Below are 13,317 nucleotides of genomic sequence, written 5' to 3' on the forward strand. Positions count from 1 at the left end.
TATTAATTCATGAAACACTCGAGACCCAAAACACAACGGAGTATCAATGTATCAGCATATACCTGTGGACTTCCTTGAGTTGAACCTATAAAAAATGCCAACAGAGATATTGACAGAAAAAGCTATTTTAGCACCAACAGGATGAGTCGGAAATAATCTCGTAGTTGCTATCTGTAAACTCAGATAGCAACTACGGCATTAAATTACCTAGTAGGTCCTGTGTTTGCTGGAGTTTCTGGAGTTTGCTGGAGTTTCTTTCAACCTTAACTGATATTTTGAGACACAGTCATTAATATATATTGTATTAAAGGCTGGATTACAGTGATAACAGGATGTTGTGTAAATTGTGAAAGGATTAGCAACCCAATGAAGGGTACTGTCAAGTGACACTGTGGCCATCTCTTCCACAAGAGATGGCCACAAGAGATGGACAACAGTGAGATTTTTTTGTAGCTGCAATAATTCAAAAGCACAACTCTGCTGATTCCCAGCCATGTTAATGTCAACCATGGTCTGAGGATGTAACTGGATCTGAGAGGCTACAAAAACATCATGTTATCTCTGAATGAGAATATGTCTGTCTGAACAAGGTCAGAGTCAGAAAACTTTTCCATTTCCAACCACATCGATGCGTCCTCAACACAATCACATTTACAAGTTGCAGATGACATTAAAGATAGCCAAGATAGAATGACTAAGCTTAACCAAAACAAAATTAAGTTCTGGTTAACCTTATTAACCAAAACAATGTTAACCAAATTGGTTCACATCTTGAAAACCACTGAAACTACAGACATCGCAGAATAAAGCAGGTTTCTTCTGCTAAGCAGAATGTGATGTTACTGTTCTACCTGAAAGTAAAATCTACAGGCACATTTGACTGTCTTTTATGACTTTGTAAAACATGCTTTAATTTCAGAAAACCAAAACTTTATTATTCTTTTTATTTTGCAACAGTGGTCTACAAAAAAAAAACCTCTCAGTCATTATTGCAGAGTTTATATAATTAAAATATCCTCATGGTAAGTCCAAGCTGAGGTAAAATGCAAATGAAAATTGCTGTGTTGTTGTGAAGCAGAACGGTGAGACGAGTTGTTCCAGGTAAATGAAAAAACATCTGATTCATTTCTAAAAACATTTCAGCCTTGTTTGGCCGCATAAACATTCCTCAAGTCGAGTATTTCTTCCTCGTTATCAGGAGGACAGACATTTTGTAAAAGAATAAATAAAGAAAGCATCATGTTCACTCTGTTCTGTCCCGGCGTATATTCCTCTCTGAAGAGAAATAGTTGACTGTTAGCTATATATATATATATATATGATCCAATCTGAACAGTTGCCAGTGGGGGACCACACAGTCAGGCAGAGAGGAACAGAGTCAACGGCTTCATCTATTTCTGTCCAGCTGGTTGAGTTTTCTCCAGGTTCCTCAGATCCTACACTGCCTGCTGTCTGTCCTGGGTTGGGTCTGTCTCCTCCGCTTCCCCTCCTCTCTGCTGGTTCCAGTCCCTGAGGCCATCTGGAAGGCTCGTGTCTTCCTCGAAGCTCCCCGTCCCCTCCACAAACTCCTCGTAGGTTGACTTCTCCTGGAATGGCCGAGGACCCAGCAGCTCCACCATGTCTGCTTTGTCTAGCACTTCCTTCTCAAGCAAGCGCTTCCCCACCTGAGGATGACACAGAGGATAAACATAAAATAGCTCAATTCAATAAATCCACCCGCCTGTGGGAATCCAGAAATTTCAGCATGACGACAAAGACAACTTCTGTAAGTCTCTGTGTCAATCCTACCCACAAACGTCTACACCGGGTAGCCAACTATCACATAAACTTGCAGGTCTAATGACAGGCAGCACTGAATACAAACAGAAGATGGGAACATTTAAACCCAGTGGTTCAGCCTCACTTAGAGCTGCTCACTAAGATATTATATTCAAAATCAAACCAGGTAAGAACAAAGTAACACTATCTTTCTAAGCACTGGAACCCCTTTGGTGGAAAAATTCTAAACTTTTCCAACATCTTTCAACAGCTGGTATTTATGTCGGTGTACTATAAGCCTGGCAACCCATCAGGCTAGCAGCAGCAATTAACAAACACCTAATGGAATTTTGCTTCAGTCGAGCTCATCTTATGAACCACCTGTCAGTCAAATACTCATAATGGTTGTAAAAAGAATCATGAAGGTGCTTCATTGTGACAATGTGATGAAGGCGCAGTGTCAGTAAGAGTATCAGCTTCTTAAAGAGACAGAGGCCCAATTTCAAGGCGTCAAATTGCGAAGTCAAATTTCTTCTAAGTCAGAGGTTCCCAAACTGTGGGCCATTGCAGGGAGGGGGCGCGGGAAGCCATTTGGATGGATGAAAAAAAAAAACATGAACGCTGTATGCACTCAGTTTTTACCTTAGAATGGCCAACTCTCTGTTATTCCTATGTCAATTTGATTCAGTAGGGGCTTCCACACTTCCCATATCTGTGTCCTCTGTCACTTTTATCAGCAGTTAAAACTGTTTAATCCGTTGTTAACATGTGGGAACCTGTTTTTCTGAGCCGCCTTTAAACACAACATGAGTGCTACGACACTCGCGCTGGGTTTACACCTGTGCGGCAGTGAAGGAGACCTGCTGCTGCTGTGCGGAGCTACGCAGGTTTGTTAGAATCATGGCAGCAAACCAGCAAAACGCAAAAGACTTTTCACAGCTTTTCCCCCAAACTAACCGACTGAGTTGAGTAAAGCTGTTGGATGCAGGTAATGTTAGCTAAAAGATGACTAGCTAATATCAATACATCACTTTAAGCTTAACAAGTAACCGGTAGGCTACCGATGTTGTTGTCTATGTTCAGCTACGTACATTCATTTTGCCCCCAAAAGAAGTCGATTACCCCCCCGCTCATTCTTAGAGACTCCCTGTCTCTAAGAATTACAAATAGCTGTCTGTTCAACCAGACAGCTATTTGTAATCCATAGGGGGGGCCCAGAAAATGTTTGGAAACCACTGGGGGGGCCCAGGAGAAAAAGTTTGGGAACCACTGTTCTAAGTTATGTTTCAGAATCAGAAGAATTTATTGTCATTGTCAGAAAGACAATGAAATTGCAGTTTCAGTTTGATATATACAGTTAACTGAAGTTAATACAGTAACCTGACAGATATAATATGACACTATGTGCCTAAAAATACAAAATACTACCTCTTTAAACATAGGGAACAACCCTGAACTCCCTCCTGTTCCCTGTGCCACCTGATAAACATCTCACATAAAAGGTCTCACCTTGTCCACTTGGTCCCTCTTGTTGGTGATCAGCTGCAGGGTGCGCTCATACGCTCGATCCACCAGTCCTCTAACCTCCTCATCAATGAGCTCAGCTGTCGCCTCGCTGTAAGGCTTCTCCAGGACCATCTCACCCTGCCGGGGTAGGTCAAACGACACCTGCCCCACCTTGTCACTCATCCCAAACTGCACCACCTGAACATCAGCAGAGAGAAGTGTCACAACTCAACAAAGAGTCCCCTTCTTCCATATTACTTGGACCCAGCAAGTGTGCGTGTGTGCGTGTAGGTGTGTGTATGCGTGTGTGTACCTGCGCATAGGCCGACTGTGTGACCTTCTTCAAATCATCCTGAGCTCCGGTGGTTATCCGGCCAAAGAAGACCTGCTCAGCCACACGCCCTCCCAGCATCATGCACATCCTGTCAAACAGCTGCTCTTTGGTGTAGAGGTACTGCTCTCTAGGCAGGTACTGAGCATAACCCAAACCCTTCCCCCGTGGAATGATGGACACCTGAAAACAAGGCAAGGCTCATGTAACTGGACAGTTGCTGCTACTGCAATGTATTTACAATGCAGTAGCAATGTAAATTGCTACTGCAGTACAATATATACATTACATAGTTCTGCATTGTAATGCACACATTTACATTGCAGTACATTGCATTAAATACATTTACTGCAATGTAAATGTATTTATATTGCAGTAGCAGCAACTGTCCAGTTACATGAGGCACTATTAATTGTTTTGTCTTGGAATTGGAATATTGTGAAAGTCATCTAGCCATAGACAGACCTACAACACAAAATATGTGTTCTACACCAATGTTTGCAAAACTACACCAGGGATTCATGACAATCCCCTGTGCAAAGTAAAAGCTTTTAATGTGAATTTGAGGCTTTCCTTGTGAAAGACATTGAAATGAAATGAAATGAAATGAAATTTATTCGAACATGATACAAATATAAAAATAAAATAGTGCACAGTAACAAGAAGTGCATAAGAAAGAAGAGAAAATACAGATTTTTTGTTTCAGTTAACATATCATGCTCAAAATGGGGTAGGAAGAAGTGAGAACTTATAAACTCCTACCCCTAAACACTTGAGACTTTAGAGTCCTACTGTCATTAAAAAAATCAAATCAAAGTGGCAGTCAGAAGTAACAGTTACTAATATTTACCTATACATTTTCCCATTTTATGCTGGTTTGCCTTTCTAAACCCTTACACCAAGTTGTTATCTGCAATACACACCTTATTGCTTTCTATCACCCGTATGTGTATCTATCTATTCTTCCATATTACAGGAACAAACCAGAACAAACTCTGCTACTCTTTTATATCTGCTACACCAGAGAAAAACTAAACACCCTCTCACCCCAGATATCTTTACCCCTTCGGTGTAAGCACGCTAAAACCTCCAGCTCTACTTCATGGAGAGAACCCACAACTTCCTCCTTCACTGGTTCTGTTCCTGAATACACGTGTGTCCAACTGTTGCTGTCCAGGAGGTCATGGTATGCTTTCATATTTCTAAATAGAAAACTTTATATAATTACTAAAACCTGTTAGCTGATGATCAGGTGCAGCCATTTCCAGCAGTACACCACTTTCTAGTGGACTTGCAAAGCAGAAACTTGGTCAATGTCTTTAAAGAGCATAACAAGGACCAATACCAGCTCCTATTTTTAGAATGAAATTAAGTTTTGGGGTGGTTTATGTTTATTGCTGTCCGTTTATTTGGAAGCCGACAGTTTTAAGAGTTCTTCTCTAACCCATACAAAAATCCTATTCTTTCTAAGACCTAGTGTTCTGTGTACATGTGTGTTGAAACACCAAAGAATACCGTCTTAAATGCAGCAAGTGGTCCATCAGATTTACTGTTAGTAACTTTATAGAAGTAGATTGAATGGTAAATAGACAGGATTTATCCAATATTTTTCTAGCCATAGCGTCCATTTTAAGTGCTTTCCACCATGGCTACACAGAGAAACTGATTTTCTAATGACTAGATGAACAGCATCACTCTTGCATTGCTGGATGATGATTCTGCTGGTTTTATTTTCTTTATGGTTAATTATTGAAGTCAGTTTGGTTTCTATAACAGTCTGTGCTTACTCTGAATAGAAATTCATGACAAACTCCTCAGCCTACATTTAATATTGGCATGTAATGTGAAGTTGATTTTGTTGCCATGATGTGATGGTGCCATGTTCAGACTCCATACTTTGAGCAGCGGGTCAGCGTGCTGTAGAAACCACCCCACGATGGCGTGGCCGGCTTCATGGTATGCCACCGTCTTCTTCTCCATCGGCTGCAGGACCTGAGTCTTCTTCTCCAGGCCTGAACACAGGCAGATAATGTGAAACATGAATATAAAATATACTGTATAGTAAATGTTCTTTTCAGTCCATCTGTTAGCCGTTTCTATTTTATGTCATAAGACACAGGATTTTCATTGGCAATGTGAAAAAAAAGCCAGCAACGCAGCTAAAGTTGGTGACTAACCTCCGATAACACGGTCGATCGCCTGCTCAAAGTGTTTTGGGTTGACGGCGGGGCTCAGGTGCCTGGCAGCTATCAAAGCTGCTTCATTGCACACATTAGCAATGTCAGCACCTGATTCATTGACAAAAAAAAATACAAACCAGCATCATAGTCTGGATTGAATATATCAGTTTATTTGTCGATAATGTTGACAAATGCAATTTCTATATAATTGTCTTTAACATTTAGAGATTTACTTCACAGTTATCGCAAAGTACTTCGATTTCATCTGTCGTGAAAAAGCTTAAGGACAACAAAATCGTAGCTTCACATAAATCAAGTAGATGTTACACACCAGTGAATCCTGGTGTGGCAGCTGCCATTTTCCTTGCTAGAGCGTCCTTATCCAGACTGGGATCCAGTTTGATTGGTCGCAGGTGAACTTTGAAGATGGAAGCCCTGCCTTTGATGTCTGGAGGACCTGAGAGGAGGAGGGAAAAAAACATCAGTGATGTGCATCAAGTATTTGTACATGAGCACTATGGTCTTCCAACACATGTCCTCTGAGGCAGACAAGCTGATGTCCACCTTGAATATTTTCAGTGATCTGGTTTTACAGGTCAGCTTTCCATAAAATCCTGATGTTTAACCAGATTCCCACACAAACTGTGAGCTGCAGTAAACATAAAGACTGAGTGTACCAATGTAAATCTGTCTGTCAAAGCGTCCTGGTCTCATCAGAGCGGGGTCCAGGATGTCCGGCCTATTGGTTCCAGCGAGGACCACTACATTAGTAGCTGTGTTAAAACCTGAGAAACAGAATAACAAAATTAAAAAAGAGAGAAAAAATGCAGCAGGCTCTAAAGCAGAATGTGGCTGTACCGTCCATCTCCACCAGCAGCTGGTTTAATGTGTTCTCCTGTTCACTCTGACCCCCAAAGTTTCCTCCTCCTCTCTTCCTCCCCACAGCATCAATCTCATCAATGAAGAGGATGCATGGCGCATTTTTCCTCGCCATGGAAAACATGTCCCTCACCTTCACAGAAGCCGTGTTAGTTCAACTCTCATTTCCTGAGAAGCACTGCACTGGACAGCGGCGGGGCCTATTCCACTCACCCTGGCTGGACCGACCCCGACAAACATCTCCAGGAACTCAGAGCCATTGACTGTGATGAAGGGGACATTGGCCTCTCCTGCTGTGGCTTTGGCCAGCAGAGTCTTTCCTGTGCCAGGAGGTCCAGACAGAACGGCACCCTGCGAAAACACACTCATCAACTGACTGTCACTTGAAGAACGAGGACGGAGGACTTCCCTTCTGCCTTCTGACAGGCCTGGCTGCTCTCACCTTGGGGATCTTGGCTCCCAGGTCCTGGTACTGCTGTGGGTTTTTCAGGAAGTTCACAAACTCCAGAATCTCCAGTTTTGCTTCCTCACAGCCAGCCACATCCTTGAACTTGACATCTATGTTGTCCTTCATCATCTTGGCTGTCGACTCACTCATGCTGAAGGGGCTCCTTCCTCCACCAACGCCTCCTCCTATTGGTCCACGCCGCAGTGTGAACAGCAGAAAGCCAATCAGCAACAGAGTAGGAATCATGCTCATCAAGAAGGAGCTGTAAGGATACAAGAAAAAAATCTACTGAAATATATTGTAACATTTCTATGCAGCAATATGAAATCTAAGAATAATATCGTTCAAGTGACTAAAACATTGAGAGATGGTGCAGAAACGTCAACAGACCTGTTTATTGCTCAGCTGATTCACCAATACGCAGAATATAAAGCAACTTTGTTGGAAAGCCGAATTTAATCATGTGGCTTAGCAACCAGCTTATGAATTCGTCTTACACAAAAAGCCCAGGATGAACAAGCTTTTTCTATATTTTTGCATGTGGATGGAATCAGACAAATCTTGAATTTACTTTCACAATAAGTTGTTCCAACCTTTACAATGACCACCAGTGCTGATGTACAGAGTAGGGCTGGGCGATAAATTGATACAATTTATGTATCGATTTGATATGTATTTGATAAATTTACAATTTATCAAACTGAAGATTTAAATTTTGGAAAATCTGGATTTTTTTATTTTTTTTGTACTTCCTGTGATGTTAACCCACCAAGAACAACCATCTTGTCTGACAAAGCGTATTTTACAACTTATATTTATTTTGACTTGAAATTCAGGTCAACTCATGGAAGGAATAACTGAAATAAAAGCCAGTTTTTATAAATATTTCTAGGTGGACATGCTGATGTGAACCGTTACCTCTGCAGCCCAGTGTGCTTCAAACTTAATGAGTCATCATTTTTTTTAACATTGACCAAATAAATTGTGATTCTCATTTTTCCCCCATAGTGAGGATCAAGCTCTGTTCTTTGGGTGTTAAAGGGTTAAACTCACCCGTCACTCTCAGAGCTGTAGATGACAGCGGCCCGGTGTGATGGCTCCAGACCCAATTCCATGTGTGCAGCCTCAAGATTCCTCTCAAATGTATCAACGCTGCCGATGTTGAACCACACGTAACTCTGAGGAACACATAAAGGACTGAATGTAACGGTCTGAAACAGAAGCAGGTTAACTAGAGAATGACTGTTCAATGCTAAATCAAAGGGATTGATGATAACTACTTTGATGTATTTGTTTTGCTGTGTTGCAACAACCATTGATAGACCTTAACATCCCCTCACCCCCTCAGCATCCGCTCCTGGTACCAGGATGACTCTGACGAACTGTTTGTTAACCACCTCCAACCGCTCCACCAGGCCTCTGCCCAGGTAGCGGTGCACAAAGTCCTTCCAGCTGATCTCTCGGCCCGTGTCTCGGAAGTAGAAGTAGAGCAGCGCTGAGCTGACTCCAGCAACAGTGAGCATCATGTAGCGGAAATCCTTCTCATCCCAGGGGAAGTCGCCCTGAAAACAGACACATCCAGCACCAAATAAAGATAATGTGAGGTTATTACTGGCACTGGGCAAAAATAAAATAACCCACAAGACACACATCGATTGACATCTTACAGTTTTCCCACTAGATTCCAAAGCAAAACTTCTATTTTTTAAGATGCAGAAGGGAAGACTTGTGCAGGTGCTACTTCATCTGTATAAAATGACCCTCAAGCTACTCTTAACCAACAGGGAGAAACTCTGCAATCATCTGCACCACCACTCAGCAGTTTGCTTATTTTTATAATTTTCTATATTTTATCAAAAGGATCAATCTGCAAAGTTTACAAATATTATCATTTACTGTTGGATCTTCATGGCTTCATTTTTCCTGACAAACCTTCTGCATCCGACTCCACCAGTCTTTCCCTCCACCTCCTCTCTTCCCTCCTCCTGGTCGTCCTCCTCCGCCTCCTGCTGGTGCTCCTCCTTTTCCATCTGAAATGCCGACAAGAAGACTTATTGCACCACTAAGAGGCACTTCTTTCCATGATGATGATTGGCAATACTAAAATATAAGAGCCTACAAATATTTTACTGCAAACTCTCCTTTGTGTTATAATATAGCTATATATATATATATATATATATATATATATATATATATATATATATATATATATATATATATATATATACTCTTTCTGTAATTCTGCCTTCAGGAAGTCATCATAACATGGCTCCTCTATTAACCCTTTAACAAATTTTTTCTAGTGTTGCTCTGAGAAGTAGCTCCTATAACGAGCTCAGCAGATGAGCAGTTCTATCAGATGTCTGCCAGTTGCTGCTGGCTAGTCTGAAGGAGCAAAATGGTTGCCATGGGAGATTAAAGAATCACCAAAAGGATCAAACATGCATGAAAGAATTGAGGTGACATTCCAGGTATGTTTTTGATGAGGGAATAACATAACAAAAAGCTCAAAAAAGTCAAGTTTCAGTGATTTTTTGACAAGGACCACATATAGGAGTATTAGTAAAAAAAATATGAAAAGATGCTATGTAACAGGCTTTAGCTCTCAAGCTAATTTCCATCTGCAGGCCCTCATTCACACAATTTTACATAAAAAAACATAAAACTATGCAATCCATGCTATTTACAGAAAAGTGTTTTAATAAATATCAATAAAAAACAATGAAAACATAAAAACCTATTACCCTATAGCCATCCCACACCCTTTTGACATCACCTAATCTTTTAGATTCTAATCTAAAAGAGTCTAAACTTGCAAATTTCATCAAGTTTGACTGAAATTTGCATTTGGATGTATCCAGGAGCTCTATAGAATGGTGGCCTGAAAATAAAATTGTCTTACTTTGGTTGTGGAATGGACAAAGCAGGCTAATGACAGTGAGCCTGTTGTGAGAACTGGTCTCTCAAAGGTCCAAACTCAACACTCAGAAAAATGAGTAGACTCAAAAGTCGGATTTATGCAAGCTATTAAATTCAGTAGTTTTCATAGTAGAAATTGTTTTGCATATAAAAGTAATAAAAAGTTTTACAAAAAGTTTCAAATAAAAATCGAGCAGATGATCATATCTAGCAGCTCTCACCTTTTGGCTCGGTGGAATAGACGCAACGCTTAGCTATCCAGGCTCTTTGACGAGACAAGAAATTAGCTTGACTTTGACTGAAAAAACTACAGTCCTGAAAAAAAAAGACAACATCAGAACACAGCAGATACAAAACTCTACCATAAGAAACCACACAGACTCTGATAGAAGCACCTCAAGAGTTTACACAGTTTGAGGAAAGGATATATTTGTTTTGGTTTGGATTTTGCCTTGATTACAGCACTAATCTTGCTGTGTCATTGTTTTAATAACCTTCAGCAACCTTTATTCTAATTTAGAATTGCTTAAATGTTTTCATCCAAAAAAAAGTTAGAATAAGTTCCAGACTCTGCAGAGGCTAAGCTAAGTCCAAAATATTGTTCGCTGTTCTCCCAGAACAATTCTTTGATAGACTCTAATAACCCTTAATGCCACTGATCAGCAGAGAAGCAAAATGGATGTTAAGTATATTCAGTGAGCTTTGCTCTATATAGTGATTAATTCACCTTTCTGGCGTTAACCTATTTTAACTGTTAACAGGACAGAAACTATCTCAACTATCCTTGTTTTCTTTTTTTTCTGTTGTTTTTTTATGAAGACTAACCTTTTAACCCTTCTGTGACACAGCTTCTCCATGAGACAGGATCTGTCGATAAAGCTGTTTAAATCAACTACTTTATTTTATTTATATAGGGACCAATAAAACTGTCAAACAAATGTGACCTCAATGCTCTTTATAAAAGAGCACTGAGGTTACAACCTTTAAGTTTGTATAACACGGATAAACAGTTTCAAAGTTAGATATATCATCATTTGATTCTAGTAATTAAACAATGTTTTCAAGTTCAGTCTATTATTGAAATGAACTTCAATTATAAGTTCAGTTCATGCTGAACTTATTATTCAGCTGTTTCACAGCATGAGACTGCATCTCTGAGTGGCTGATGTAATGTTTCCACCATGATTCGATCCTAATCACAGCTAACTTGACGTCCTCAAAAACTACATTTAGTTGATATTTTAAGCGGGACCCCATGAAAGGTGGTCTGAGAGCTAAACGGTTATAGAATCTTCTTATGTGTTTTTACAATACAACTGACGTTTCTCAAATAAAAAAAAACGTGTTTAATGTAATCTCTAAGTATTGTAACACAACCCACTTCACGTTTGAGCATTCTCTGTATGTTAGATTTTAAACTCTAACTGCTTAAAGGTTGGTCTCGGTTTTGTAAATGCAGCGGAGTAGCCCTTTAGTCTAGTGCCGTATATGAAGCTGCTAATCGGATGCCGACTTCAGCCTCGTTTTAAAACCTTTGATCAAAACCTGAAACAGCAAAATCCAGAACAAAGCATCAGTTTCTGATATAATAATCGAGTAGATATGAAATCTAAATCTTAATTGTTGATTAAACACGCAAAGTGAAACTTGAGCTTAAAAAATACAGCGGAGGTCGAAGATACAAATGCTTTTAGATAACCTGCTAAATCTAGCCTCATATTCAATTTAGGAATGTTGTTGTTACGGAACATTATGTTTCGATTAAACTGTGTTACAGTAAAATGTGTCCATTTAACTCCTGAAGTGTCCCTGAAGGGATCGCAGTGGTGTTTACAGCAGTGAATGGGAAACAGTCAGCAGTTACCTACCTGAACCGCGAGGCTTCCTGAACCCAGTGTGCGACCTCGGGCTCCTCCGGCCCGGCAGAGAGGCAAAACAGCCGCCGAGAGAAGTCTCAGCATGTGAGACATCCTCTCTGTGGCCCCAGAAAAGTTTCTAGCTTTCAGAAATTACAGTATTCTGTTTTGCTACGTTACCTCCAACACTCTAGCGCCAACATGTTGTGCTTACAAGTGAGGTTTGGTAAGAAATGTCAACGGGAGGATGATCGAAGCCCAATAGACTTTCTCTTTCAATGCCTGTGAAAAAATATTTTCAATCGGTAACAGAGTATTAAATAATATACATATTTGCATCTAAATTATATATAAACTGAAGAATTTTCCCTAAAAAATTCATAGTGTCTACAGATTAATATATTTTAAGCTGGTTTTATGAATTTATTATCACTTTATTACATTCGGGCAGAAGTAAAAGGCAGCCATGGGTCCTCACACTTGCCCGTCCATAGACATCAACATAGACATCAATACGCAGACCCCTCATGGAGCGCTGAGTCGTACGTAACAGTGTCCGCCATCTTCTATGTGGCAGCAGGGCGATCGGAGCTCCGTAATACAGAGCCCTCCAGTGGACATGAGAAATTTTTTTTTCTTTTGCGTTCCCTCGCAATACTTTTGCGTTCCCTCGCAATAATCTACTGATCGGTTCATGCGGCATAATTGATACTGTAAGCCTTTTTTACGGTGGCCGCCGTACTTTCTGCTTTAATACGAGCTTATAAGGTTTTTCCATGGACTATTGAGTTATTATCGCGGGGTAATAACTCATCTGATTGTGTCTCTATTGTGTTCGTAGTCTGAATGGTTTAAAGGGCTGCTTTCTGTGCCGTAACATCTTAGCCTTAACAGACATAAACATGCAGTAAATAAATCGATTTTCAATCAGTTTTTTTGCACCAAAGCGTTAATAATAATAAACACGTTTTATTATTATAAAACACAGCAAACTAATGGTGGTAGAGGGCCGCACTGGGTTAACTCGGGGAATCTTATTTGTCCGTGTATCAATCAACTCCAAACCTCTTCTTTGTTCTGTCACAATTATCGATTTATTTAATTTTGATTATCATGCTCCAAACTTTGTGAGGACTGACCATCCCGCTCACCCGCTTCCTCATGCACACAGAGCCAACAGCCAGTAACCTTCCCATTCATACTTGATGACGTCACTCCCACATCGACACGCCCACCACCAGGTGTCAAAGCAGCTAACGTTTTCATACTGTTATCTAATGAGAGAGAGCTGATGAAAAACCGCTGTTAGAGGAGAAATTAATTAAAAACCAGAGGATTTTGTGAGGAAAGATCAGTCAGGATCAGAGCTAGAGCTGCTGTTTTTCAGTCTCTGTTTCACAGCTCAGCTTCACCATGTCGGTATTTAGCTATAAAGAT

The 13,317-nt window shown here is 40.4% G+C and overlaps 1 protein-coding gene across 1 annotated transcript; it reads right to left on the bottom strand.

Moving 5' to 3' along the window:
- Positions 1–881: 881 nt before the first annotated feature.
- Positions 882–12,153, bottom strand: afg3l1 (AFG3-like AAA ATPase 1). The gene is made up of 15 exons (XM_015002495.2): positions 11,893–12,153; positions 10,246–10,339; positions 9,035–9,132; positions 8,443–8,664; positions 8,156–8,280; positions 7,097–7,364; positions 6,868–7,005; positions 6,634–6,787; positions 6,453–6,560; positions 6,107–6,232; positions 5,773–5,883; positions 5,492–5,607; positions 3,578–3,778; positions 3,268–3,462; positions 882–1,664 (listed from the first exon to the last, which is right to left on the bottom strand). The coding sequence occupies exons 1-15, from the start codon at positions 11,992–11,994 to the stop codon at positions 1,437–1,439; spliced, it is 2,286 nt and encodes a 761-aa protein (XP_014857981.1). The 5' UTR covers positions 11,995–12,153; the 3' UTR covers positions 882–1,436.
- Between the last annotated feature and the right edge of the window lie 1,164 nt (positions 12,154–13,317).

This window comes from Poecilia mexicana, unplaced genomic scaffold (genome assembly GCF_051168715.1).
Source record: "Poecilia mexicana isolate PSO_F unplaced genomic scaffold, ASM5116871v1 scaffold_6, whole genome shotgun sequence".
NCBI classification, from domain to species: domain Eukaryota; kingdom Metazoa; phylum Chordata; class Actinopteri; order Cyprinodontiformes; family Poeciliidae; genus Poecilia; species Poecilia mexicana.